The 27,049-nt window shown below is 32.2% G+C and overlaps 3 protein-coding genes across 10 annotated transcripts; 1 reads left to right on the forward strand and 2 right to left on the reverse strand.

Moving 5' to 3' along the window:
• On the reverse strand, positions 1 to 8,475 carry LOC125056017 (GATOR complex protein WDR59). 2 transcript variants are annotated; one of them, XM_047658825.1, is made up of 12 exons: positions 8,115 to 8,475; positions 7,828 to 8,035; positions 7,122 to 7,703; positions 6,993 to 7,051; positions 6,239 to 6,577; positions 5,209 to 5,580; positions 4,566 to 4,719; positions 3,717 to 3,900; positions 3,174 to 3,291; positions 1,863 to 2,108; positions 487 to 677; positions 1 to 256 (listed from the first exon to the last, which is right to left on the reverse strand). In XM_047658825.1, the coding sequence occupies exons 1-12, from the start codon at positions 8,361 to 8,363 to the stop codon at positions 166 to 168; spliced, it is 2,793 nt and encodes a 930-aa protein (XP_047514781.1). In that variant the 5' UTR covers positions 8,364 to 8,475; the 3' UTR covers positions 1 to 165. The 2 variants fall into 2 exon arrangements, with proteins under 2 accessions (XP_047514781.1, XP_047514782.1); XM_047658826.1 differs by lacking the exons at positions 7,828 to 8,035; positions 8,115 to 8,475 and having other exon boundaries at positions 6,993 to 7,047; positions 7,122 to 7,143.
• Positions 8,476 to 9,309: 834 nt separating this feature from the next.
• LOC125056159 (metallophosphoesterase 1 homolog) lies at positions 9,310 to 17,962 on the forward strand. Of its 7 annotated transcripts, none has more exons than XM_047659131.1 (8): positions 9,316 to 9,587; positions 9,662 to 9,854; positions 10,071 to 10,212; positions 10,395 to 10,561; positions 11,670 to 11,752; positions 14,318 to 14,599; positions 15,954 to 16,093; positions 17,881 to 17,962. In XM_047659131.1, the coding sequence occupies exons 1-8, from the start codon at positions 9,462 to 9,464 to the stop codon at positions 17,897 to 17,899; spliced, it is 1,152 nt and encodes a 383-aa protein (XP_047515087.1). In that variant the 5' UTR covers positions 9,316 to 9,461; the 3' UTR covers positions 17,900 to 17,962. The 7 variants fall into 7 exon arrangements, with proteins under 7 accessions (XP_047515092.1, XP_047515087.1, XP_047515088.1 ...); XM_047659132.1 differs by having other exon boundaries at positions 9,319 to 9,484; positions 9,667 to 9,854; XM_047659135.1 differs by having other exon boundaries at positions 9,355 to 9,484; positions 9,732 to 9,854.
• Positions 17,963 to 19,361: 1,399 nt separating this feature from the next.
• LOC125056126 (cytochrome b5) lies at positions 19,362 to 21,203 on the reverse strand. The gene is made up of 3 exons (XM_047659080.1): positions 21,000 to 21,203; positions 20,232 to 20,587; positions 19,362 to 20,009 (listed from the first exon to the last, which is right to left on the reverse strand). The coding sequence occupies exons 2-3, from the start codon at positions 20,520 to 20,522 to the stop codon at positions 19,824 to 19,826; spliced, it is 477 nt and encodes a 158-aa protein (XP_047515036.1). The 5' UTR covers positions 20,523 to 20,587; positions 21,000 to 21,203; the 3' UTR covers positions 19,362 to 19,823.
• Positions 21,204 to 27,049: the final 5,846 nt, after the last annotated feature.

Raw genomic sequence — 27,049 nt, forward strand, 5'->3', positions numbered from 1 at the left:
AACACACGTTAAAAAATATAATGAATGGGGAAGTTTAGATTTAACTTCGAAACGGATTTTTTTAACCCTCATTTTGAGGATTTTTTTTTTTATCTGGAAAAGCTTTTTAGCCAATAAGCTGTTTTTTAAAGCTTGATCCACGTTGAGGAATACGGGCCATATAATTCATACATATTTTATGCTTTTCCATATAGAATTCGCTTCCATCACACATTTGCAACCACAGCCCGTCGGACATGTATCGTGTTGTGCGAACCTGGAAAATTTACTTAATTATTTTAAATATAAAAATTATCCTATTTATAATATTAGTGTATATAAACAGGGCGTTTTAATAATATACTCTAAGTACAAATTGCACTCTTAACTAAAGTAACCTTTCGTCTTTTTGTTTTTACGCTGTCATGAAAAGAGACAGAACTACCGTTTTAACTAAGTATGAGTACTAAGCAGACAATACTTGCAATATATATAAATAATACATACCATTTAAGCATATGGTCTGCATGTCCAACATGCGTGCAAACCGCACACGCGACGGTCAAGCCACGTACAACACGCGAGCAAACTGCGCATCCCAACGCGCGTTTCCTTACACACGGGCCTTTACAATTGCAACGAGAAAACGGCTCGTTATCAGACTCCAGGTCGTATTTACTACGGACTAGTTTCATCACCTGGAAACAACTTTCATTAACAGCAAAGAAATTAAAGCCAGATAATGACAATATTTATATTTTTTTATAAATAATGTAACATCGAATTCTCGTTAATTGTTATAGTGTATTTAATACTGTGTTTATAGTTAAAAGTGATTAGAAGGTGAACTGATGGCGTACCAGAGATAAAAAAAAAATATGATGTCCAATTCTAAAAGGACGAATAAAGGAAATGGTGAGTAGTAAGGGTCTTGTGTACTTAAGTTTTATAATGAAATTTACGATAAGTTATACTAGACTTGGTTGGTTAAATAATTTTTGTAACAATAAGAATACTTATATATAGTTCTTAAAAACTATTATTTACGTACTGTACTGTGTATTCAAAGCTATACTTTATAATTCATAAGTACGAATCTAATTACTTAACTAAACTAACGTTTTGTTATTTAAAAAAAAATATTTTGTATGATCTTTCACAGATCACAAATCATTCCCTTCTCTATAGCTTTCGCTTACGATCTGTCAACGTTAATAGAATATTGAAATGTCAAACTGGCGTTTTATTTTAAATTTTTACACACATACACGTGTAGTAGTAATACATCCTACTCGTTATCCGTTCTACATGGCCAAACCATATAAGCATTCCCTTTCATATCCTTGTCACTACATCCTCTTTTTTTAAATAATGCGTTCTAGAAATTTTGATAATAATCCACAGCGTAGGTTAATATTTAACAATTAATTAAAAAATATATAGATTCTAGTTTTAATGTCATTACAAATAACTCTACTTTTTTATTGCCATCCGTAGATATATACAATATTTACGTCACAAAAAGTAGACAACATATACAATACTAGCTGACCCGGCAAACATCGTTTTCCCATGTATATTATTTCTAGAAAAAAATTTGTGAGTTCAATAAAAATATAGACTATCAATAATAGAAAATAGGGGTTGATCGTAAAGGGGTGAAAATTAAGGGTTGTATGTATTTTTGTTTGATGTATCTTAAAAAAATTAAAAACTCGTCCAAAAAATAAAAATAAATGTTAGGGGTTGACAACCCTTATCACTTAGGGGTATGAAAAATAGATAGTAACCGATTCTCAGACCTACTGAATATGCATATAAAATTTGATACAAATAGGTCAAGCCGTTTCGGCGGAGTACGATAGAATAAGATATTAACATACCTCGGTCCTCTTATATAGAAGTTGCCACCTATGCAATACATCAGCGTATACCCTCTTAAAGCAATGATACAAATGCACAGTACTATCGTCGAGGACACATCCGGAATTGTCGGACTTGGAGTACTCTGTATTTAGATTTTCGGCTTCAGAACATGAGTTACTTCGAAGTATTATCGGTAGCGTCCAGCCATCAGCGTTGATTTCACTAAACTGATTGACTGTGTTGTATGGAGATGTGTTGTTACCCTGTAATACAATACCAATTTGACGACTCATTGGTCTAGTGGTTAGTACCCCTGACCGCGTATCCATGGGTCCCGGGTTCGATCCCCGGCTGAGACGAACATCGATATGATGAGCATTTGGTGTTGTGCTTAGGTCTTGGGTGTTCAAATGTGTATTTATAGGTCTATCTATCTATAATATGTATGTATATCCGTTGCCTAGTACCCATAACACAAGCTTCACCAGCATAGCATGGGACTAGGTCAATTGGTATGAATTGTCTTTAAAAAAAAATGTATATGTATCACTATTTAGATAGACTCTCGGTTCCACAGGGACTAATATAGTTTTATCATATTTAGACATGAAAAGTAATTTGAATGTAGATATTACAAAAAATTCATAAAGCAGGGCTTGTCGTATTCAATTAGCATTTTGCTAAATATTTTTGTCCCACGATATTGTGGAAGTTTATACATGAAATATAAATGTAAAACAAAGTCTATAGCCCGTCCCGAAGGCGACAATACAAAGAATAGTAAAATTTCAACCACAAAAGAGTTTTTAAGTTGTTCACATTGGAAATAAGTTTCTGACACAATTGCCTTATAAATAATAAATTCAAGAAGTATTTTGTTAATTATGACTTCAGCCTGCTCTGAGGTCAGGCAGCTATAAAAATAAAAAAATAATCAACAAAGCGGTTGATCACGTATATCGTATGACAATGTTACTGGCTGTTAAAGAATAATTCATGCCCAGAATAAAAAATAAACTTAATTCTAATACAATTGCACCTTTTTTCATAGATAAAAGGTAGAGTTGGCACTGCAGGATTTACATATTTTAAGTTTCTCGCTTGATTAAAAGAACTTACGCTTCAAGGACGTTTCCAGTACTAACGGTGTTATATTAAGGCAGTGTTATGTCCATTGTTACAATCAAACATGTGTAACTCGAGCTCGTATGTTTTGTGGTCCTTCGAGCCGGAAGATTAGTAAGTTATTCTTGCCGCCAGTGTTTTCATATATTTCGTATACGGGAAGACTGAGTTTTTATAAACAGGATAATCAAATATATACTTACACTGGATGTGCTGCAAGTGGAGTTTGTGCTGGAATTACTTGATTCACAAAAAACAGCGAAGGCACATGTCAACATGGCCGCTGTTTGGAGATCTGACGATTTGGCATAGTGAGACACTCTGAAATATAAACATGCGGTGTTATTCATAAAGTACTATAAGCACGGATTAGTTAAACAATGATCTCAAACATGTATTTATACGCAGTTTAACACACAATATATTCAAAGTTTCTTAAAAATGAACATTTAAAAATTAATGTTGACCTCATTCAGCAATTGAATAATAATTCTAGTAATTTATACTGAGACCATAGAAATATCCCTAGACAATTGGGTTCCAACTAAACAATTATTACTAAAAAAGCAGTTGTATCCAATTTGGATAAGGAAATCCTTTATATGGCTTTACTATCGTCGATTTTTACGATTATACTACGATTTTTTCAATGACCAAAAAATCTTTATAACAATGGTAACAAGTACTACGTCTTATAACATTATACATATATAGCTTTTGGCTTTGACAATTTAAAAATGACTTACAGAGCTTGTATTAGATTAGAGCACAGCGGATGTCCCGCCCAGCCCATACTTTCTTCACTGGACATGAGGTGATCTATTGGTTGCGCGTTCAACGCCTGCGCAGCTAACGCCGCAAGACCCCATGCGTGACTAACTTCACCTTCGCCTTCTTCTGCCGATACCCTTGCGTTTGTTTCGCACATTTCTAAAAAAAAAATTATATCATCTAATAAAATCAGCAGTTTTGGCATTGCACTTTCAGTTCAGTAATTATTGTTTTTATGCAAATAAAATTATAATATTAATTCATTAACTTGACTTCATTTCTTACATAAGGTAAAAATACGCGTCGTTTGATAAAACTCTTAAAACATAGTGAACATGTTAATTAAAACAGAGACAACTTTTTAACTTTAATGACACACATATTTAATACACAATCTGTTTTGAAAATACTGCATATAATTTGAGTTAAAAATATCAGTACACTGAATTTTGAAGTTATACTTCTTTAGGCGCGTTATGAAAAATTGATAAGAGTGAAATTTTACGATGCGCGTGCACCTGAGACACAAAGTTGTCAGTGTGATTATAGCGTGCGCGAGCGAGATGCGACATTTACAAACCAAGTTATTAAATTGAATGAATAATATAATAAAATAATAAATAATAATAATAATTGTTATTAATATTAATTAATAATTGAATAATATACTAAATATTAAATATTATTAAATTGTTTACGTTAAATATTAATTAATTATATTAAAAAAAAAAACCAAAGAACTATAACTTCTTACGCGCGTACATAAGAACACGCACCCTTTTTTTAAATAAAAGATAAAAATGTAATTGAACAGATACACTTACCAACTGGATTGTCAGAGTTAATGACATATTTTTCAGCCAGTATTCGGTTAAGATGGAATAATGGTTCTCCGGAGTATAAAACAACTCTAGGCGAACACATTCCAGATATACTACCGCGACTGCGCATACTGCCTGCTCGACGGCTTTGAGCTTTCTGTAAATAAGCACGTATACATATCAGAAATATTTAGAAAGTTTTTTTAAGTTTACCTAAAATCAATAACACTACTGACGTCGTTAATGCTTTTACAACCTTAGAACAGTTACTAGAACTTAGAAGGTATGTTTGACACACATATTATTTATTAACACTTCGTTGCATTAACATAATAAAAAATTGAACATAATTAAATGAAAAGGAGGGTAACTGGCGGCCTTATCGCTTTCGAGCGATCTCTTCCAGGCAACCACTATATTGATTTTTATCTCCGCGTAATACGCCATATTAAGTAGTTTGAAATTCCTTAAAGAATATCATATCGGTAGCAACAAAAGATTTCTTTAGAATTAGCTTACTTTTAGATGATAGTCACACGCTGAAGCCACTAGGCCAACACTGCTCTGACCTCATAATATTATTAGTATATTTGAAGTCAAGACTGAAAACTAGAATTAATTAGCACCATTTCTTAAGTGAACTTACCCATCTGTCCTGAAAATAAAATGTCGTAATAGAATTCGACGCGTGTCGATGATGCAACTGCGGAAATCCTGGTCCATTTGTCGGTGAGGGAGTTGTCGTAGCATGAGGAGATATCGATGTATACCCTCCACTAAAGAGGCCTGGAGTGAGCGATAAGGAAGACATGGATCTTGGAGTACCCAGCTCATGCTTTAAGGACAGTCTTCTAGCGTTTGATGGTCGACTAAAGACGACCAGGGTACTGACACCACACCATTTGGCGCTACAAGTTCGGGGAAATGGTATGCACGAGTCCCCAGCGTTTTCACTCTCCGATTGACTTCGTTGACTTGACTTCATTGAATCAGAGTCATCGCTTGATTTTATTGGTATCTGGGGAATTTATGATTTTATTACAGAAAGTATAATATTTAACATTTAATAATCAAAATGAATAATTTTTTAAATAATTTTTAAAATTGTAACTACAGAAAATAATTTTAAACAAATATTTATATAACTTATTAATAAACATATTGTGTCAGTAATACAGTCAAAGATTTGTATTTTGTACAATATAGCAAGTCCTTCATATTTAATTTTGAAACTCTGTTTTTAAAGGATTATTTTGAAACTATTTTCACTGTCTTCACTATAAATTAAATTTCAAAATTTTCTCTACGTCATTAATACTCTACTTTGTTATAATTATTTTTTATAAAACAACTAGCTGACCGGGCAAACGTCGTTTTGCCATGTATATCATTTATAATAAAAATAGGGGTTGATCGTAGAGGGGTGAAAGTTAGGGGTTGTATGTATTTTTTAATGCTGTATCATAAAAAAATAAAAACAGAAATAAATATCTAAAAATAAAAAATAAATATTTAGGGGTGGGGCTACCCTTAACATTTAGGGGATGAAAAATAGATGTTATCCGATTCTCAGACCTACCCAATATGCACACAAAATTTCATGAGAATCGGTCGAGCCGTTTCGGAGGAGTTTAACCACAAACACCGCGACACGAGAATTTTATATATTAGATTACCTCATCTATGGAAGTTGCTAATGTTTTCAGACAATGCAAGAGACATCGATGCCCTTCCTTCTTCTTTCTATATGCTGTTTTATTAATTGCCTGCAATATTTTAATTGTCATTGGACTATCTACATTGGTTCCCGACAACCATGAGAATTTTGGTATTGTCTGTTCTGTAACATTTCTAGGGAATGTCACTTGAAGATTGGCGGTGTAACCGTTTCTTTCTGAATGTATTTGACAAGTCCTAGTATCAATATTCATATCTGTTACTTCTATGTTAGCCATTTCCCTTATTGATTCAAATTCTTCATCTATTGAGGTAGGTGTTTTATGAACAATTTTATTCTGTAATAAAAGTTTAAATTATATTAATATGAAATTAATATAATACACCACATGTATTGTAACGTTATAAAAAGTATAAGTAAGAATACAGTACAGAGTTTATATAACTTAATATACTTAGTACACAAACTAAGACTTCAATACATCCAAACACAATATGTTTTTGACATACTAAAGCGGGCCATAGACGGACCGCATGTTGCAGTCAAGACCGTCTGCAATATGCGGTTTGCTCAGGAACTGATCGAGCGGTCCGTGTATTGCAGATATGAATTTAGTATGGAAACTGCCGATCGCATATTGCAGTCGGTTTTGAGTGCAACATGCGGTCCGTCTATGGGCCGCTTTAGTGCTATTTTCAATTCACAATATATACAACTGAATAGGTCATCAAAGTAACAAATAATTATCTTACCATTTCAATATCTTGAAATTTTTTATCATTCACTGAATTAATAGTTGATGCATAACTGGCTGAAAAAAATACTATCTTTTAGAAGAAGCATAAAGAAATTATAAATACATATTTGAGCTCATAACTTACCATCACTTATATTATCATAATCGCTGTCTATGTCATCAGGCAAAAAATGTGAACACATTTTTAACAAGGACGGATGCATTGTCCAAATTCTAAGTGTTTGATCTCTCCCCCATGTTACAAGTTGATAATTTGATGGTAAAGTGTTAGGCCTCCACACCATTGTTTGAACTGTATCCGTATGGCCTGCTAATCTATGGGTCAATGTACCATCAATCCAAATGCCTATTACACCTGCCTGTTCCACTCGTGGCAATCCACCCCAACCAACACCAATAGTTAAAAGCCCGCTACCAAAAGGAGTATATATAGCCCTCCATACTGGAAAATTTGTCATTATAACATTTTCTGGCCTTCTAGCATTGTTAATATCAAAGTACTTTATGCTTCCATCGTGACTTGATGTAACCAGTTGGTATTCATGGTGGGGACTCCAGTCTACACCATGTATTTTACACAAATGTGCGGAGATGTAAAGTAAGGGCGTAGAATTTTTACGATAATCCCATATTTTTATGTCTCCATCATGAGCTGTGGCTACAATATGTGATGCTACTTTATTCCATTGTACTTGGGATGCTCCAGCTGAAGAAAAAAAAATGCATCTTATTGAGTACCATGTCAGCAGTGAAAGTATTATTTCAGCTTTTTTTCATAGTTCTGATTCTAGATCATTAAACAGAGCTTTTTGAATCTACAAATAACTTACCAACTGCACTTAACGATAAGACAGGTTTTCTTGAATCCCGTAAATCCCATAAATGTGTATATGTATCAATTGAGCAAGTAGCTATTAGATTGTGGTCTTGTCTGTGGAAGTGTGTGTCACTTACTACCCGAGTATGGCCTTTTAATGAACATATGCATGTTAAATCATTACCCGCTCTCCATTCATACACATCTACACGCTGGTTACTCTACAAAAAAACTACAAGCTTCATAAAACTTTGATAAAAAAAATTATAGGAAGATATCATTTTATTAAATACTTCTTACTGCTATAGCACACAACTTTTGCCCGGGATACGTTTGGCACCATTCTGCACCAGCTGCATCATATTTACTTTGTCGTGGGTACTTTTTTATTATGTCCCCAGTGTCATCGTCAAAGCTTAGTTGTTTAATAGCCAGCCATCGTCTTCCAGCCAAAAGCACATTATTCCCTGAATAGTCCACTGACATAGCCGTAGCATGCAGCTCCCTATATTCCCATTTCATGGTCTCGGAATTCCAATGGACAGACATTTTAAATAAAATTATTATTTCTACATAATAATAAAAGTCAGGACCACTTATGTTATTACAAAAAAATGTTTTATTTTGTAAATTGTTTTTATTTTTTACACATTTTTATGACTGGTGCCTAATGACAATTGACAATTATGATCGACGATTCTGACATTAGACATACATGTAATATGTCACAATAACAGATAATTACTATTTATTCCAGTCATAATGACATGAAATTTTTTGTAAACTATAAATGAATAGACATATTATATAGATTACAAAAAATAAAGTATTATTCAAAATAATAGTGTGAACTTAGATAAAATTAAATTATTATATTTTGATTACATAAAGTTTAAACAGACTAAAATACCGGGTAAAAAATAATTTATTGTTTAATTATTAGACGATGACCTATCATGCTTTTGAATTTTATTTTCCTACAAGATACAACTATCTTACTGTTTTATTTTATCGGAGACTGAGTATGATTTAAATATTATATACACGTATTTTGAATAATTTAAGAATGATAATTAAATTGAAGATTGCCTGTAAACGTGTTTACAGGCAATTGGGACTGGTGCAGCGCTATCTTGCTTAGAATGGGTTTTGGCGAGATCTTGTTTATTATGAATTTGAATTTCTGAAGCCAATATTAAAATTAACAAATAGTTTAGTCACTAATAAATAATCTGCAATGATTTTTAAAATCGTAGCCTATTAAAGAAATAAAACATGGCTCGCTAAATAATAGTCCTATGTAAAAAGAATGAAAGACATGAAAGTAATAAAAAAAATTATAAAGAGAAATAAAATTGAAACCCAGAAAAAACGCTGAGACTTTATTTTCTTAGTACAAAAATTTTACCACCGTTACAGGGTGATAATCTATATTAAACACATCTCACCCTCATAAATTATATCCTGTAGGTAAATTTAAATAAGGCGCCAACCTTTGTAAGGTGAAATGTATTAATTATAAATTAAGATATAATAATTAAATTAAAAAATAAGTACATAAAATAAAATATAAATTTAATGTCTGAAATACATTTCAAAAGGAAGTAAATGTAGTCGTAAGTGTATCAGAAATGGTTGATTTCGACGATGCGATCAATTTATAAACGAAGGTTGTTCTTATGTTTTAATAAAATATTTCCGCAGTTTCTTGTAGGTTTATTTTTTATATATGTTTACTGTGAATATTTAATTTACTACGTTACACAACTACAAGTAAGTAATGATGAGTACCTAATGGTAGTATATATCAAATTTTAATTGTTGTTTCAAGCATATTTTTTTTGTAGTGTAGATGGCCTACCGTAGACAAAAATATTATGAAGAACGAAAAGCCAGTTTATGCCATGGTTCTTGCAGACATTCATCTCCTGGGTTCAAAAAACGGACATTGGTTAGACAAAGAGCGGCGAGAGTGGCAAATGCATCGCGCATTTCAAACTGCTATGACCTTACATAATCCTGAACTGGTATTTATTTTAGGTAAAGTTAAAAATATTACTAATCCTATCTTTCAGGTCAGGATTAGTACAAAAAACTAGCAGCTAACATGTTTTCCTGGTTTGCATGTTTTTAATTAGCTTAAAGTCACATATTGCGCCAATTAAAATCCTTTGTATTTAAAAATCCAGGACATAATACTATTTAATACAAAATAATTTTGTTTCAACAATATACTATTTCCAGTTATTTTTTCAGGTGACATATTTGATGAGGGAAACTGGAGTTCTCAAAAGGAGTTTAATGAATATGTGGAAAGGTTTAAAAAATTATTTGAAATTCCCAAAGGCACTACTTTGTACGTGGTAGCTGGAAATCATGACATAGGCTTTCATTATAAGTAAGATTTGATATTATTTGTAGTCTCAGAGTTTAGTACATATATCACATATACATTATAAAATCTCAGTGTTTTTAGCAATTAAAAACATGTTTAAGGTAATTTTTTTCATTTTGACTTTTATATTATTTAAGGAACCGAATTGTTTGTGTAAATTATATAATTATAGATATTCTTACCAGGATAACTCCACAATTATCAAATAGGTTTGAAGTTGAGCTTAATGCACCACCAGTCAGGTTAATTAGTATCAGAGGAAATCATTTCATTCTCATTAATTCTATGGCCATGGAGGGTGATGGATGTAGTCTATGCTCGAGAGCAGTTGCAGAGCTTGAGAAAATTGCAGGTGATTACTATTTTAATGAATATTAAAAACATGCATATACAAGGCAAAACAATAATTAGAAATATTATTGCTTAAAATAAAATAATGGAGTTGCGCAACAATCCTATATGGGTTTTGAGACAGCCATTTGTTGCTCATTTTATTTTTTTATATATTATGTATGTAAGTAACATACATAATTGCAATAACATTGTAAGTATTTTGAAAGATTATTCTTATTACTTTTTCAAATTAATTTATAGACATTTGAAAATTCATAGTCTACCCTGATTATCAATATTCAAATGTGAAGCTATTTTTCTAGGAATTTTATACCAAATGAATTTTAAAGGAAACAATTTTTTACCGGATTAAAGTTATGTATTATTATAAATTTACAATTATTTTACACGCGAAACGTCGGTTAAATTTAAAATTATGTAAAATAATTGTAAATTTATAATAAGACATAAAATATTTATTTTGTAAATATTTATTGTTTAAATGTGTAAAAGTTATGTCAATAAAAGACAATACCAAATGAATTTTATTCGAAACAGTTGTCTATTATTCGGAAATCTGTAAGTTCCGTTGTAGCAGTAGAGATTGAGCTAAAGGAGACAGCGAGAAAAAGAGAATTCGAAAGGCATAATTAATTTAAGATAATTAGCACCACATATTTATGTATATTATACCACTTATTAAAAAAATCAAATACCCATAAATAAGAAAAAAAAAGTTTAATTGCTATTTTTGTCTTGTACTTTAGCTCCATCGCTATCGCTGACGCAGATGATGTTCGGAGCTGTTTCGTGTTAAGGAAAATCTATAATTTTTGTGATTTTCAGCCAGTATAAAATGAATCGATCGACTATTACTTCCTGTTCCCCTTACATCCCGGAATATAAACATTCTTAAATATTTTAGGTGTTAAATATGTCATACTTAGGGAATCAGTATCTCCAGATTATACAGGATTGTTTGCTAAATGCTCTAAAGGTGTAGGTAGATTATTAAAGTTGCGTATGTCACGCTGCAGGACATTTTTAAATACCAAGATTATTTGTTTTCCTAAGCAATAAAAAAATCGTTCGCTAGATTCATTTTTATAGGTGTACAAAATTTTTAGATACCCTCAAGTGCAGTAGCGGGTCAACATTATGTAAAGGAAAAACGAAGGTAGCAAAGTATAGCAGACCAATATTGATGCAAGTGAGTCAACTTATTTAAATCAGTGGCGCTACAACCTTTTTAGGTCTAGGCCTCAGATTTCTGAATCTGTTTCATGATCATTTTTCAATCTAATAGGCAAGTGGGTGATCAGCCTCCAGTGCGGAGAGACTGATCAAGAGTTCTGACCGCTCTAGGGTAATTATCAGGATGCGCCCTCGCTAGGTGATAGGTGTGTTACGGTCGGTCTCAATAGCTTTGTTATATTAGTTTTGACTTTGTTTACTAGTTTGATAATTTTAACATGGTTCATACTATCTATAAAAGGTTTTAGGTATAAAAGTTTTCAGATCGATCTGCAACCGAAACTAACGTTGTCCTTTAATTTGCACGACTTGAAACCATTTTTTATCTGATTTAGCTTCACTAGCTTAGCATGTTGCATTACAAGTTTTTGCTTGCGGAGTGTGGGAAGTAACTTTTTACTCTTAAGTACTGAATTTGTTGTGTTGTTTTTTTTATTAACTGCAACATAGGTACCCTTTGGGTTTCTGGCAGGAATAGAATGCTGGGCCTCGGTGTCAGATTTTAAAGGCAAATGGACGCATTCTTCTGCTAAGGTTTCTGCCTAAATCAGTGGCATATAGTTGTTTTAGCTCTTTTGCTTTGCTTCTAATAAATTCACTGTCGTCTTTTTCAGTTCATTCAGTGCAGTTTCAATAAGAAACCAAACGATGTTTTTACTATATTATAAATAATTTGCCGGTTTTTTAAGACAATCAATAGGTGCATAATAATTATCAACGATGAAAGATCGCCTCCCTTCAAAAATAAATTTTGGTTTCTTTCTTCTTACATATTTTGTCTATGGTGGTCACTTCGCATCTCTTGATTGCCTCTGATTCAAAATTGTCAAACTCTCTTTCGTCGCGCAACATATCAAGGTAAGCATGTAATGTCTCATAAAGAGGATAACGGATAAATCAACAAAACTTCCTTGTAACTGTGTTACAAGCAAGCAACTAATTAGGTTACTAAAACTGCTTGTAGATCCAGTTCATAGTTCATTTAGTGTTTTGTCTTGGTCTAGTTGAAATATGCAGGGGACGATGCTACCGAAGACACGCTTTCAGCGCGCCCGCGCCCCCCAAGATCGTCGCGCCCTAGGCTACAGCCTAATTAGCCTATGGGTTAATCAGGCCCTGCCAGTGCCTAACACACGCCGTCGACTTTTTGTGTCTAAGACATGTCGGTTTCCTAACGATGTTTTCCTTCACCGTTCGAGCGAATGTTAAATGCGCACATAGAAAGAAAGTCCATTCCTGCACAGACGGTTACTTGGGCATAGAAAATAATTATTCATACATTAAAAGCTCCCGTTAAAAAGATTTTCCTTCACAAATACAATATATTGTAAGCAACCGAATATATGGAAAATCTTTGAATAAGATAAAGAAAATCTCTACATTTATGATGGCAAAAACTGATTATATCGAAATCTGAACTATATATTATGTCAAACACGAAAATAAACTTGAATAATTTTTTTTTGCCGAAAGTGGAATTACAAGACTTTAGTTATTTCCTTATACTTAAACATATACATATATCCTAAGTGTGAATAACAAAGTACTTAAATTATGAAATCTAAGATATTTTAATAACATTTAATTTAAAGGAAAACCTCTTAAAAATGAGTATGCTTAATTGCAATGGTACGATATATGGCATTTAAATGTTAATTGTTAATACGGAAATAAGTGCATAAAATATCTTAATTTATTTCAATGTATCAAAATATAAACTGCCTTAAGAGTGATTTTTAGCCAACACTGCTTGTGTTGGCCTAGTGGCTTGAGCATGCGACTGACTTTCCTGATATCGTAGGTTCGAATCTCAACTATCTACCAATAGATTTTACTGCGCATTTAAAAATCACTGAAAATCATGAGGAAACCGGCCTTAGACCCAAAAAGTTGACGGAGTGTGATAGGCACAGAAGGTTGATAACCTACTTGATATAGAAACAGCAAATGATCTCGAAGCAGATACAGATCTGAGGCCCAGACCTAAAAAGTTGTAGCGTCACTGGTTTTTTTCAACTATCCTTTTTTTGCTTTTTAGTGAATGTATATTATAGGACTTTATTACTTTTCAAGCGCCTATAATATCTATCTTCCTACATCAGACGTCGAGGAAGAATACGAAGTTCTATCCGTATCTCCAATGTTCCATAACTGAGCGTTTTTTAAGGTAGTTTTCATTGCGTACCAATTCAAAGGCCGGCGACGTACTTGCGATCCTTCTGGCATTGTGAATATCCCGGGCGGCGGTATCACTTAACATCAGGTGAGCCTCCTGAAAGTTTGCCCCTGTTATATTATTGGTACGTCTCAAAAGTAAAACGTTATGATAACATTTTCATTTTTTTTAATTTTAAAACGTACTTTCTCTTTATACGTAAAATTTCATTATACATTAAACTGGTGACATATGTCTATTCATAAAAAGATGTGTGCAGTAATTCACCTAAAGCTGGTGATTGCTGCAGCACCATTGCACTGTTCCTCTCCGTTGGTGATGTGTTCAATTGGGGTGATTTTTCAGCATTACCCACTATACAGAGAATCAGATAGCGTATGTACTGAGTCAGACGCACCTTTATCCAGAAGAAATCTCTTCGAAGAACGTTGGGATTGTCTTTCAAAAGAGTCCACTGAGTATCTCATTGAGAGTTTATTGCCTCGAGCGGCGTTTGGTGCGCATACGCACAATAGTTGTTTGATACGTCACAGTTTAGTGCCCAGACCGGAGCATAAAATAGAGTTTGTTGAATATACAGTACCTTCGTTTTCGTGGAGGAATAGATTGGATCCGAAGTATTATTTGGTAAGTTTTTGCTTTGTACCACGGTCTTCACTTTTTACATATGAAAAATTTAGTTTGTTTAATCAGACAAAAATTGCGTCATGCTTGCGCAATACTTGTGGCGGGTCTTAGAGTGGTAATTAATTCAAATCGAATTAAATCAAAATCATTTATTCATTTAGGTAACACAATGTACACAACGTCTTATAGAAATACATATTAAATGCTTCTAATTTTACATTTCGTGCCAGTTCTCAAATCGGCAATCGGAACGGAAGAGAAGAACTGGCAATAAACTCTCCGCCACTCTTTTTAATCGCCCAGTTTTTTGTTTTACACAATCTTTAAATTACACCATGTTCCACATGACATCATAAGTAATTTTTTTTTTTTTTTTTTTTTTTTTTTTAAGATTAATAGTTAATTAATAATCAAAAACAGATTTTTCCTCTATCAGCAGTAGGCATGGTGAAATAGGAGCACGCACTTAAATTCTCCTGGGAACAACACGCAAATAATAGTCGAAATAACTATCATCACCGCTTACACGAATTTAAGCCCGACAGTCACCAAAGTATGATGCATGGCCAGCCATAGGCCCCTCGCCATATTTGAAGGAGAGAGACAGCCTTAGCCTTAGCTTCCCCTAGCTATCCAAAGATATTATAAGTTAACAATTTATGGGGATTATAATGTTTTATAATTCCAAAAAAAATACGACGACAAGAAATTTCTTTTCAAAAAAGTAACGAAAATTTTTCGGTCTGGATAAAGTACTTAAAACCTTACTTCAGTATAAACATAGTAACCTAGGCAGTCATATGCGTTTTGCCTCCTAACAAACAACATTTAAGCTTATTCCTATATGTTATTAATACACATACTCAAGGCTTAGTATAAAGTTACCCATCAAGACTGCGGTAGATAATCGGCAAATTCAAAGATATTTAATTTTTTATTCGTATAAGATTATACATTATCGTAACTTGGAAACATTTATAGGCATATTCAAGAACGCGCCCTGCGCTGATCCTCTGTAGTTTACAATACGGGTGTTTATTTTGTTGTTCCGATATAGTTATCTCAGAATTCGTAGCAATTCGCAATCTTGAATAAAACCACAATATTTAAGTAACGATCCTGCGTTATTATTCGAAGTAACGGACATCGGGTTTGCTCTGAGAAGACATCAAGCATTTTTTCCGAACATGCTTACAAATTATATTTTTTTAAATGAAAGCTGGTATATTCAAATTGCTTGACGTTCATGTGTACAATTTGTAACGGATAAATGATATTTTATTTGTTTATGCATGTGATTTGAATTCATTCATCTACCACTTCCATGAATGTAATGTCAATACAATTATTTCAGCTAACCGTAACCCCGTACGAGGTAAAGGTGGCCAAGTGCGAGTTGACCCGAGAGGTAACAATTCAGGTCACGGCTGTGCTCCTAATTCTTGCTCTAGTCGTCTATATACAATACTACAATACGAGGTCTTACAGGCATCTGTGAGTTATTACTTTATTATCTGTGGAATGCCCTATTTTTACATTTGCAGGATTATTTTCCAACAAGTAATTCCTGAACGAAAACATTTCCTGCCAATTTAGTACGAAGGTGAATTTGTCACCCGTAAACTGAAAATGAAAGAAAAATCTTACCAATAGTAATGTTTTGTTACAATTACGAGAATCTTATATCACCATTTTCCAAATTTGCTATTTTTTTTTCCAAATTCACTTTATACGTTATTTTCTTAATAAAAAAGTTATTTATATCTTATTAAAAAAATGTTCGCGCGTGTCAGTGAGCACGGAGAAAAATGTTAATTAATCCATTTTAGTCTGGAATAGTGTACTTATTTTAAAACCTCGCGGCCTCTTCTATTTTTTAAATAAAAAACAGGTCACGTGTCAAACAAGATGATTTAATAGTATTGTTCAGTTTGTGAATATTTTAATAATGAATAATTACTTATTAGGTTTTTGAAGTGAAACTTCTTTAGAATCGTAACTTCTTTAGAATCGTTGTGATTTCAAACCGGATGCAACGGAAAAAGCGACAGTAAAAAGAGACAGACACATAAATTAATAGGATTTGGCGTGGGAGAGAGTGAGATAGGAGGCATTATACAGTGTATAAACTTTAAATTAGTGTAACATTTTCTGAAATAAATAACAGATTTGATGAAAATTCAATAAATAAGTCAAGTAAGTAGTTTAATTATAAAATTAGATGATTTATCAATTTTATTTACAAATCATTAGTTATAGAAACTTTTTGAAGTGAAAACTTCGTACTACACTTAATTAAAAGTTTATACACTGTATAATGCTTCCTATCTCATTTTCTCCCACGTTGGATCTTGTGAATTTATTTCAAACTTTTATTATTTTAGTTTTTAACAAATTAAAGATTGATATTAAAGTTATAAATAAAAATTTAACATTAAAATATATATTTTTTAAAGAAAAGATCCTACATTTAGATAAAAAGTCTAATTTACATATTTTAATTATAAAAACTTTGTTTTTGAAGGTTTCACTTCTACCACGTGTGAATTGGACACATGATTTTTTTTTATTATTATTATGAAACAAATGTTTCCTATGATTGCGAACCTCGTAATTGGATAAGCGTATACAGGTTTTGAATGTACTAGAACCTCTCTGTCTCTTTAAGTTTCGTATCCTTATTGCAAAATGAATTCTTTATTAAACCTTTTTATCAAACAATCTTGGAGCATTAAATAAATAGTCAAAACTGAAAAGTGTTTTGATAACTTATCACAGTTCAAGTACGTGAGGTTACGTATGCAGTTATGACGGGTTGTTGTCAGTGATAGTGAAAAGTCGGATGAAAAAATATGATTTGTATATTTAAAAAAATTAAGTTAACAAATTACCGCGAATAATTGTTTCTGAGATCACATGTATAATATAATATGGAAATGATGAATTAACCTTCATAATTATAATTTCTATTAATATTTCAGGAATTCTTTAATTTAAAGTATATTTGGTATTGGTGCTAAATCACGATTTTTTATATAAAAAGTACTCATGAAAAATAAAAAATGTTCTGTTTGTCAAATTAAATAATTGTATGTTAACTTAACTTTAAATCTTACAGCGATGTGTCGCGCAAATTTATCTTTTTTTTCTCTTATTTTCTATTTAACCTCACTCCCTTCGTTTTTATAGTCTCTGTTGAAACCTGTGAGAATAGACTATTACAACTTCAATGTAAAGACTTATATCTAAGACCAATATTTAAAACTATAATTTTTTTTCAGATCCGACAAACAGGTTTAAAAGAAGCATTCCATTTAAAAGTGAAAGATATTTGTAATTTCTTCAATTAAATGCTAAATTATATTCAATATTTTATTAAAAACCTCGCTGTCTACTATTTATCTATAATATAGATTAGATTCTATATACCTAAGCTATTAAACAGATGCAGAAATATTAGGCCAAGACGCATATTGGGCCATTGCGTAATATAAAGTAATTAATAATATGTTATTAATGTACATTTTACATACAGCTGATTCTCTGCACTTTATGGCTTTTAATTCATTAGAATACCCGAAGGGGCTGAAAGCAATATGATATTTTTTCTTTATTTAAATAATAGTATGAAAGTGTTTGGACCTTTCTTGATATGCATAATAGCAATGACGAAAACATTTTGGGCCCGGGACCAGCAAGCAGAATAGCGATCCCGATCTCAATATTCAGATTGTATACAATGCGATCCTTAGGTTGCGTCATAGGCGCAACTTGACACTACTTGCATACAAAAACTGCGCTATAGGAAGTTACAGTGTACGGTCCTACTCGTAGAAATTGGGAAACTGCACTCTTGTCGGAGATAATAAGAGAATAACAATATATAGCTTCTAGATTTTTAGTTTAATTAGTAATGAGTTAATTTACAAGTTATTCTAATATCTGATCTTAAACTCCAAGTAAGCAGTAATAAGCTGCTATTAAGGATAAGTAAAAACAACTAATTCCTAAAAATTCCTACAAATAAGGACAACAATAAGTAAATGGCAATCGGTTGGGTTTATACGTATAATGAACTATTATCAAAATACGTCAGATGTTTATAATGAGGGTATCTTAGGGTCGTATGGTCGTCGGAAGTAAAATAATTTAGGCTAAACGTTGACACACCGCCAGTTTAGACTCATCATTTATAAATCTTATATTCCCAAGCTTTTTCGTATTTATTTTATATTTAAATATTATTATAAATAATATAATCGGTGGGAAAAATTAAATATAATCTGTTAGATTTTTAATTTCTTACTACCTTAGTATTGGATTGTTAAAAAATTTAAAAAAAGTGTGTGTTCTTATGAACACGCTTTAGAAGTTATACTTTGGCGTGACAAGATAAAAATCTGTTCAAAAATTTTATTCTACGTTTGTAGAAAAATCGATTCTAGCAATAGAAAAAACTAAGATGTTGACTGTAGCTTACTTCAGGTTGTCGGTTTTTTGTGACGATGTGCGCGCGCATCGTAAAAATTTAAAGTATAACTTAAAAAAAATTAAATACACAGAGTATTTATATACTGTATATTTATCAAGAATAAGACTAGTTATTATAATGAGTGTTATTCTGCGAAACATTCAATAATTTTCTAAGGTGGTTTTAAAGTATAAAGAAAAAATGTATGAACAGGAGATGATTGAGGGGAGAAAAGATATTAGGAATGTATCCTTTCTATAGTAGGTGTTTATCATCAAAGGAAACTCAAAATATAAAACAAAAATTTATTGATAATATTAAGTAATAACATTAGGAACTTTTGCTATTATACCTACTGTATGAAGCTAAATAATACCTATACTTATTTTAATACTGGATTGGACTTAAGTAAAATAATTAAATGCACTGATTATAAGCGTTGCGAAATATCTATTGAAAACAATCAAATTCAACATTTAGTGCTAAATAGTCTTCCAGTTAATACTTATAACGCTTATCAAAAATAATGACACTATAATCGAAAAGGTTAACTTAAACATCCTACATTTAAAATAATAATTTAACTTAAGGTTATTATACTAACATAGCAACTGGCTGATAGAGCTTAGACAATAATTAATTGCGAATTTACATGCTATAAACCCATGTGATCCATTACACATATCTATTTTTATAATGGCGCAACCACATTTGTATGAAATGGCACTACTGACAGGTTATTTAAACTTTGAGTCATTCAGGAATGTCGCTCAGACGCATTCCTCCAGGACGACGGTAAAGTCGCTCATGCATTGGCAGCTCACCCACCAAGAATCGCTCTAAGGCTTTATTAGCAGCCTTCGAATGCCCTGAACTACGGAAGGCAGTACTTGCATCACGTCCCGCGTATTCCAGCATTATGTCACCGCCTCCTGGGTGCTGTAAGTAAAGTAAAATTAGCCTTGGTTAGTACAATTTTGTTTGAGAAAATTGTTGTGAAATCAGATGAGGAAAACAATCATTTTATTCCGTTAACGCATTTTTTACGGTTTCACATTAGTGAAATATTTTATACGTATTACTCTAATAATTCATTTTTAAAGTGGAATAAAATTGGATGTTCTTAAAGCTGAGACTGATATAAAATAAATAATGAATTACCTCATCAAGGAATGTTGAAATATCGTAAACACGATCATATATAACAACCCAGCAGTCTTGGGGAGTGTCATGGGCGGAGACTTCAACCAGGGTAATCACTCGGTCCTTTGCTTCCGGTGTCCCAGGTTCAATTTTCTCTGACCATTGAGGCTTTGCTTCCACAGACCATGGATTAACGAAGCGTAGTGCCGCCATGGTTAAGGCCATCATATCAAAATCGGTGGTTGAATCTTGATTAATTGGTATAGGGTTGGTGAGGGTCACCTCTGGTGGAGTTTGTACGGTCGTCATCTTTTTATTGTTTAACTTTTAAGTACTTTTGCAAATAGACGTTATTTTGCGTGTGCTAAGATGTACTGTAACAAAACGAATTGTTATTGAAATATGCTATGAAATAGAGCATGCTTAAATGTAAAACATAAAAGCAGAAATAATATATAAACATAATTCTTCTTATAACGCGTATTTAATACGGAAGATATCACTTTACCTGTATGAAAGATGATTAAGAAGTGAGAGCAAGTGTCTGTTACTATTCTTTTTTCTTACTCTGCTATCGCAAATTTAAGAAATGTTATCGTTCTTGCTATCTTGTACTGACGTAATTTAAGTAAGATAAACAAGGTCAGAAGCATACCCTACGAACTCTACTTTCGAGAAATCAATAATATTGCAGCAAAGTAATGTATGAGAAAATGTTAGTAAATAGTTTGCTATCGTCCAATAAATTATTAATGCCTAGATACAGAATAAATAAATAAAATTTACCTTTTATCAATGCAATCACAGTTATCTTTGTTGGTGCTCGAAGATTGGAGAGTGACTGTCACAACAATTATCACTGTGCCACCACTGTTCGTAATCAAGATTAATAGTAATCAGTTCAGTTAAATGCATGAGAGCGTAGATCATTGCCACAAACTAGTATCGACTTGTCATCTAACACATGCAATTGGTGAATGAGTTGTGTGGATTGGAGTCGGTAGTTTTATAGGTGGTTGGGCACGCGCCGCGGCGATCGCCATCTGATGTAACCACGCTGTTATCTTGCGAGCGACGCACGCGCCGGTATTGGCTTGCTGCCTATGATTTATGCTATGTTTTGGCAGTTTTTTTAATAAGCTTAATATTGCAGTATGATAATAAAATTTTATATATTTTCCAGCTAGAAAAATTCACTAGAACCACTGAATTCATTAGTTTCGGTTGTCGCTGATGTTTAAAATCGAAATTAAAAACAAAAATGTATGTGTTAATCATTTCTGCTTGGGAATCACATCCTCTAACAAAACATTGATTAGACGTATTTTTCCACGTGTTCATAGACGTCTACTGAAATAATATGATGTAATAATTTGATAAAGTTTCGGTTTAAGAGAAGCTTTTTAATCACTTATTAAAGGCCTCGTTTAACGATGATGAAGGTCAGCTGAATATATTTAAATATTCTAATTAGATTAAATTTAAATTTGATATATGAATACGACGATGATAGAATTCGATTATAATATTGTCATGAAGTATAAGCGTGTTAAATTGCGTACATAGTGAAAAATTTTAAATATTTTGAACTGACTTGGTTGTTGGTTTTTTGTAAAAGAAATTTTATAGCGAAATATTTTTATTGTTTTAATTGTATATGAATTCTTTATTACATACCTTAAAGTTTTCTTTCGATTGTGTTTATACAAAACAGTTTAAATATCTCAAGCTAAGTGTGAAGAAATATGGCTGCCCGGGAACGGAATGGGATGACAGCCAATAGGAGTGAATAGTTCGCGCGGGAACGCATTTACAATTTAATGGGTCACTTGTCTACCTGAGATTAGTTTGTATGATGTAACATTGCACGTAATATCATCAATGCAAATATGATGATGCGGAAAATTGTATACATTGTAATAATGAATAGTTTAATTAGTTCTAATTATGAAATATGTATCATTATGGTAAATTTATTGAACGAAATCTTTAATCACTTTTCAACTAAACAAGAGCAACTAAAATTATATATTGAGTGAATTATATTATTGAGTGATATTTACGAAGACTCGTGACCCCCTAATACGGCTTGGGACAGACATTTCAGTGTTTCTTTTATTGACAATTTTGCTTTATTAGCCTTAGTGAACGTCTGTACATATGTATGTTGTCGAGTTTTAATATAAGAACATGCTATCCTTACGATTTTTTTCACCGTACGCAATTTATAACTCACACTTAGAAAGATTCATTAATGTACAACTAATCAAAAACACGAGAGAGTTATGCTTAGGGCTTTATTCACCACAACCAGGATGTAGAAAACCGGGCTAAAGAGGCAAGCATATTTAAATAATGGAAGAAAAAAAAGCTTTACAAAATATTTTATTTAAAGTTAAGTAATATATTACATCCGTATTGTCAACTTAAATTGAGTATTATAAACATAATTTTAAAATGTAAAAATAAAATACTCGTAACTCAATGACGTTTGTTTGGACCTTTAAGACCTGAGTAATGTTTAATGCATATTATTTCCTTTTTATATATCCTAGTCTAATATGATATTTTTATCAACAAGCTGATTACATTCTACAAATTTAAGAGAGGTAACTAGTCTTGTGTCATGATGATTTGAAGTAATTATCAATTTAAATAATAATAAAAATTTACAGTTTGTTGATTTATATATAAAATGCAAATATTCACTGGATATTTATATGTAAATTGATGCCGATAAGTAAACGAAACATATTGAAAAGCTGTTTTACCAATAATAAGTTTCTATTTTTCTTAGTTCCGACTCTTTGACAATTCTTTATGGGTATTTACATTTTCTTCTCCATCAACTCTACAAATGCACATCGGATGATACTTTAGAGATTTATATTATATGCCTTGAGTTCGATTCCCGAAAACCCTTTGACCGGAAGACACAACAGGGGCCTTAGTCAAGATGCCTTAACAGTAGTATATGTAGAAAGTCGAAAACTAAATTTGTATGAAAACTTTTCGACACGAACTGTCATTTCCATTCCATGTTAAGGCATCTTGACTCCAGGTCAACTTCCTACTTTCCTATAAACTCAAAAAATCTTAATAAAATACACACAAAAATATGTACGCCCCGAACCCCATGGGACTATTCCATCCACAAAGCATTAACTAGAAATCATTAAATACAAATACTTATTGTATTCACAAACAAACATGTTTTGGTGATCATTCGAGTTTTGATGACGTATAACGTTGAATGAACTCACGCGATATTAGAATGATAATAATTATCAACTTTCAAACTGATTAATGTCCTCGGAACAATAATAATTAATTTCGCTAAATTTATGTCATGACGTATGTGGGGTTAAATGTATGTCATAATTCAATAACTACTTAAACGAAAAGTGGTTTTGCAAAATGCTCGCGATATGGCGTTCGTTTTATATAGTCTGTATTTTTGCTAGCATGGTTACCTGCGTTAGAAGAGTGCCAAGATCGTATAGTGCTTTTCCCGATAAATAGAATATCAACAACCAAATGATTCTTTCAAATAGAACCAATAGTTAGTAATAAACAAAATAAGTTTTAAGTAGTATTGTATATTTCGAATGTGTTTAAAAATCGCTGAAAAAACTAGATAACAAGGAAAATGGGGTTGCTTGGATCTATTAATATTTCTTTTCATACTGTTAACCGGTTCACTAACTATCTTAATGGGCACCGCCAGTGCTTTAAAACCAGCGATTGCTTGTCTCAGTGATTGAATCTGGAGTTCGGCGTACTCTCCCCTCTTTTCATTGCTATTTATATTATCTCCTTAACTTTCCATCTTTCAACTAATTTTCATTTATACGCCGATGATCTTCAAATCTACATTCAATGAAGTCTCAATGAGCTTCCGCAAGCCATACAATCTACTGGTTGGTATTTTGGTCTACAAATCAATCCCAACAGTTATAATTATTGGCAAGCCTTATTACACGACAAGAATTGATTGGGCCAGGTTACCTCCTATACGACGCGACGGTGTGACTAAAGATCAGCCGTAAAGTCCTAATTGATCAAACTTTATCTTGGGAGCAGCATGTTAAGGAAGTTAGCCGCAAATTGTACGGTGCCTCCAGTATCCTTCGACGTCTTAGTAATTTCTTCTCTCTAGCACTATAACCTCACTGGCACAATCTCTACTTCTATCATTATTAGACTACGCCGATTCTTGATCTTCCGATCTACACGAGGAATTGCTTAGTAAACAGGATCGACTCCGAAATTACTGTATCCGTTTTATATTCGGTCTAAAGGCCGATTTACATTATCTTAGTGTTTAGGAGAGTATTTTAGTACAAGTTGAAAGGCAAGTTCTTCAGTGATTTAGTGCGTTGCGAGTGTACGTTACGTACGTATTTCTTCCAGTAGAGTATCATTACAGCGCCACAATGAACGCGCAACGACGTCGGCAAATACGCTCTATTCTACGCAAAATACTAACTATAGTTATGGAAAAAATAGAAGACGAGATTTTATTCGAAATAAATAAACTAAATATAAATAATAAATAAAATAGCTTTTTTTAGGGCAGTGTATGCCGAACGCCTAGCCTGTTTGTTTTTGTATAAATTGATTTTAACGTTCCACAAACATTCGTGAACAACATATTCAGACACAAATCTGATAGTTGTATCTTCCGACCATTTAGCCATCTTTAAAAATCAAAAAACACGCACGCGTTTCACGGCACTTATGCACTCTCCTAAAGATTTTACTAAATTACGTGTTTACACACAACGAGGGAAGAACTCGGGGGGTGCGCGGGCGCGGGAGGTGTATCACTTGAAACAAAAATAAAAAGCGATTCTATTTTGATTCAAGTTGAAAGTCAAGTAGAACCGTACTAAAGCAAGTAGCGTTTACTAAAGCAAGTAGCGTTTACATGTTTCAACTAAAGTACTATCCTAAAGCACTCTCCTAAACACTAAGATAATGTAAATCGGCCATTAGATAGTAAAACCATATCACTGCGTTCCATAAGTGTCTAGGCTGGTTACCAATTTTTAAGCGACGTGATGCTCACGGTCTCTATCTCTTTATTGCGTCCATTCATTATACAAAACTCCTTCCTATTTCAAAAAGGATTTAAAATTTTATTTGTTTATTTCAAAAGCGATAAGGCCCCGATAGTTGCCCTTCTATTTATTTTATTATATAAATTTTATTATATTTTTGTACATGCAACGAAGTATTAATAAATAAATAAAATAAATATAGAATTGTAGCTCTCAAAAAATACTTTTAAAGTAAATCTATTTTTACACCAATAAAATAAACAACAATCAGATTAATTAAATGGTTGTCAGTTTGTTTATAAGGAAACAACCATTATTCAACTTTACAACTATATTTAGAATCAGAAAGTTATTTTCGGTTTATTTTTGGCCGTGCAAATTTATTATGCACCTAACGAATTTCATTATAATTAACCTCAATGTATCCTATCGTTTTGGGTTTTTTTTAGTAGCACGTGACTTCTGCATAACTACAGAGAGTCTGTTCTTTTCCAAGGTTTTCAAGTGGCGCTAAAACCATCTAAAATCAAAATCCAATACATTTATGACGTACGGAAGTCATGCTTAGCGCTAAGTCTCGTTCCTAAATAGAGTTGAGTTAAGAGAAAGTACTTGAATAACATCGTACAGTTAGTATCATATTATTCGCAGAATGGTTTTCCTCATAGGAAGATTTAATAACACATAAATAAGGAACAGTGTACTTTCCTTATTATAAATATTAATAGGAATTCCCAATTTTGAAACCAAAAATGAGAAAACAAATGGAATTGTCAAATAGTATATAACTTTTGTAAGTACACGCATACATTCAGCGAAAATGACAGCTTAATTTTAACGAAATGCAAAGAAGGATTACAAATTATACATGTTTTATTTTGATATAAAATTTGGAAATATATGTATATTTTTTATAAGATACAGAAATAAATTCGTTAAATTTACTTATCTAGTGCTAGAAGTGTGTGTTTTGGATCGTAACAAAGAATCGATCAAATTTAAAAACGGGAATATTCAGTACATGCAGCTTTTGTAACTCTCCAGCAGTCTTTGGAGGATTATTTCTACGCGAATGTTTTACAGCCAAATGAACCGGATAGTATAAAAAAACTGGAATTCGATACGTTATAGTTGCTACCTTTTAAGAAATTTCCGATTCTAGTTCTTTACTTATTTACAACGGAGCAATGAGCGTTTTTTGAGAAACAACTTGCTTTTTATTTCTGATAAAAATGGTCTGAAATGATTTTATCTAAGACGTAGTTAAACCGGAAGGCAAATGGTAACTTATTGAAAAAATATCTTATATTTCGAGGACGTTTTCGGCTATTAAACGCAGTAAGTTCATAGGTGAAGTGATGTAATATTGCTAAAAATTGCGCTCCGAATTTGCGTTTCATTTTTAATGGAAATAGATCAATTAGTTTAGACTAGACCGCTTTCTTATCGTTGGGTGTCTAAAAGTTGGATTCAATATTTAAAAATAAGTGTTTATTAAATTGTTGTTGTTTTATCAAATTGTTTAGTTACGTGTAATATAAGATACAACCAGTTAGAGGTAAGGAGGGACCTTACTATTACGTTATATATTTTAAGGTCCTTAAAGTTAATATCTATATATAATGCGGAAATGTTGGAGAGACGGGTGCTGCGTGTATAATTAGTTAGTATAATTAGTCATAAAGTGGTTTAGGTTTTTGTTTTTTTTCCTTTGTTTATATTATGTTTTTAGTTTAATTTTTATAATAAGATTTCTATTGTATTAGTATTAAG

Source organism: Pieris napi, chromosome 14, assembly GCF_905475465.1.
Source record: "Pieris napi chromosome 14, ilPieNapi1.2, whole genome shotgun sequence".
NCBI classification, from domain to species: domain Eukaryota; kingdom Metazoa; phylum Arthropoda; class Insecta; order Lepidoptera; family Pieridae; genus Pieris; species Pieris napi.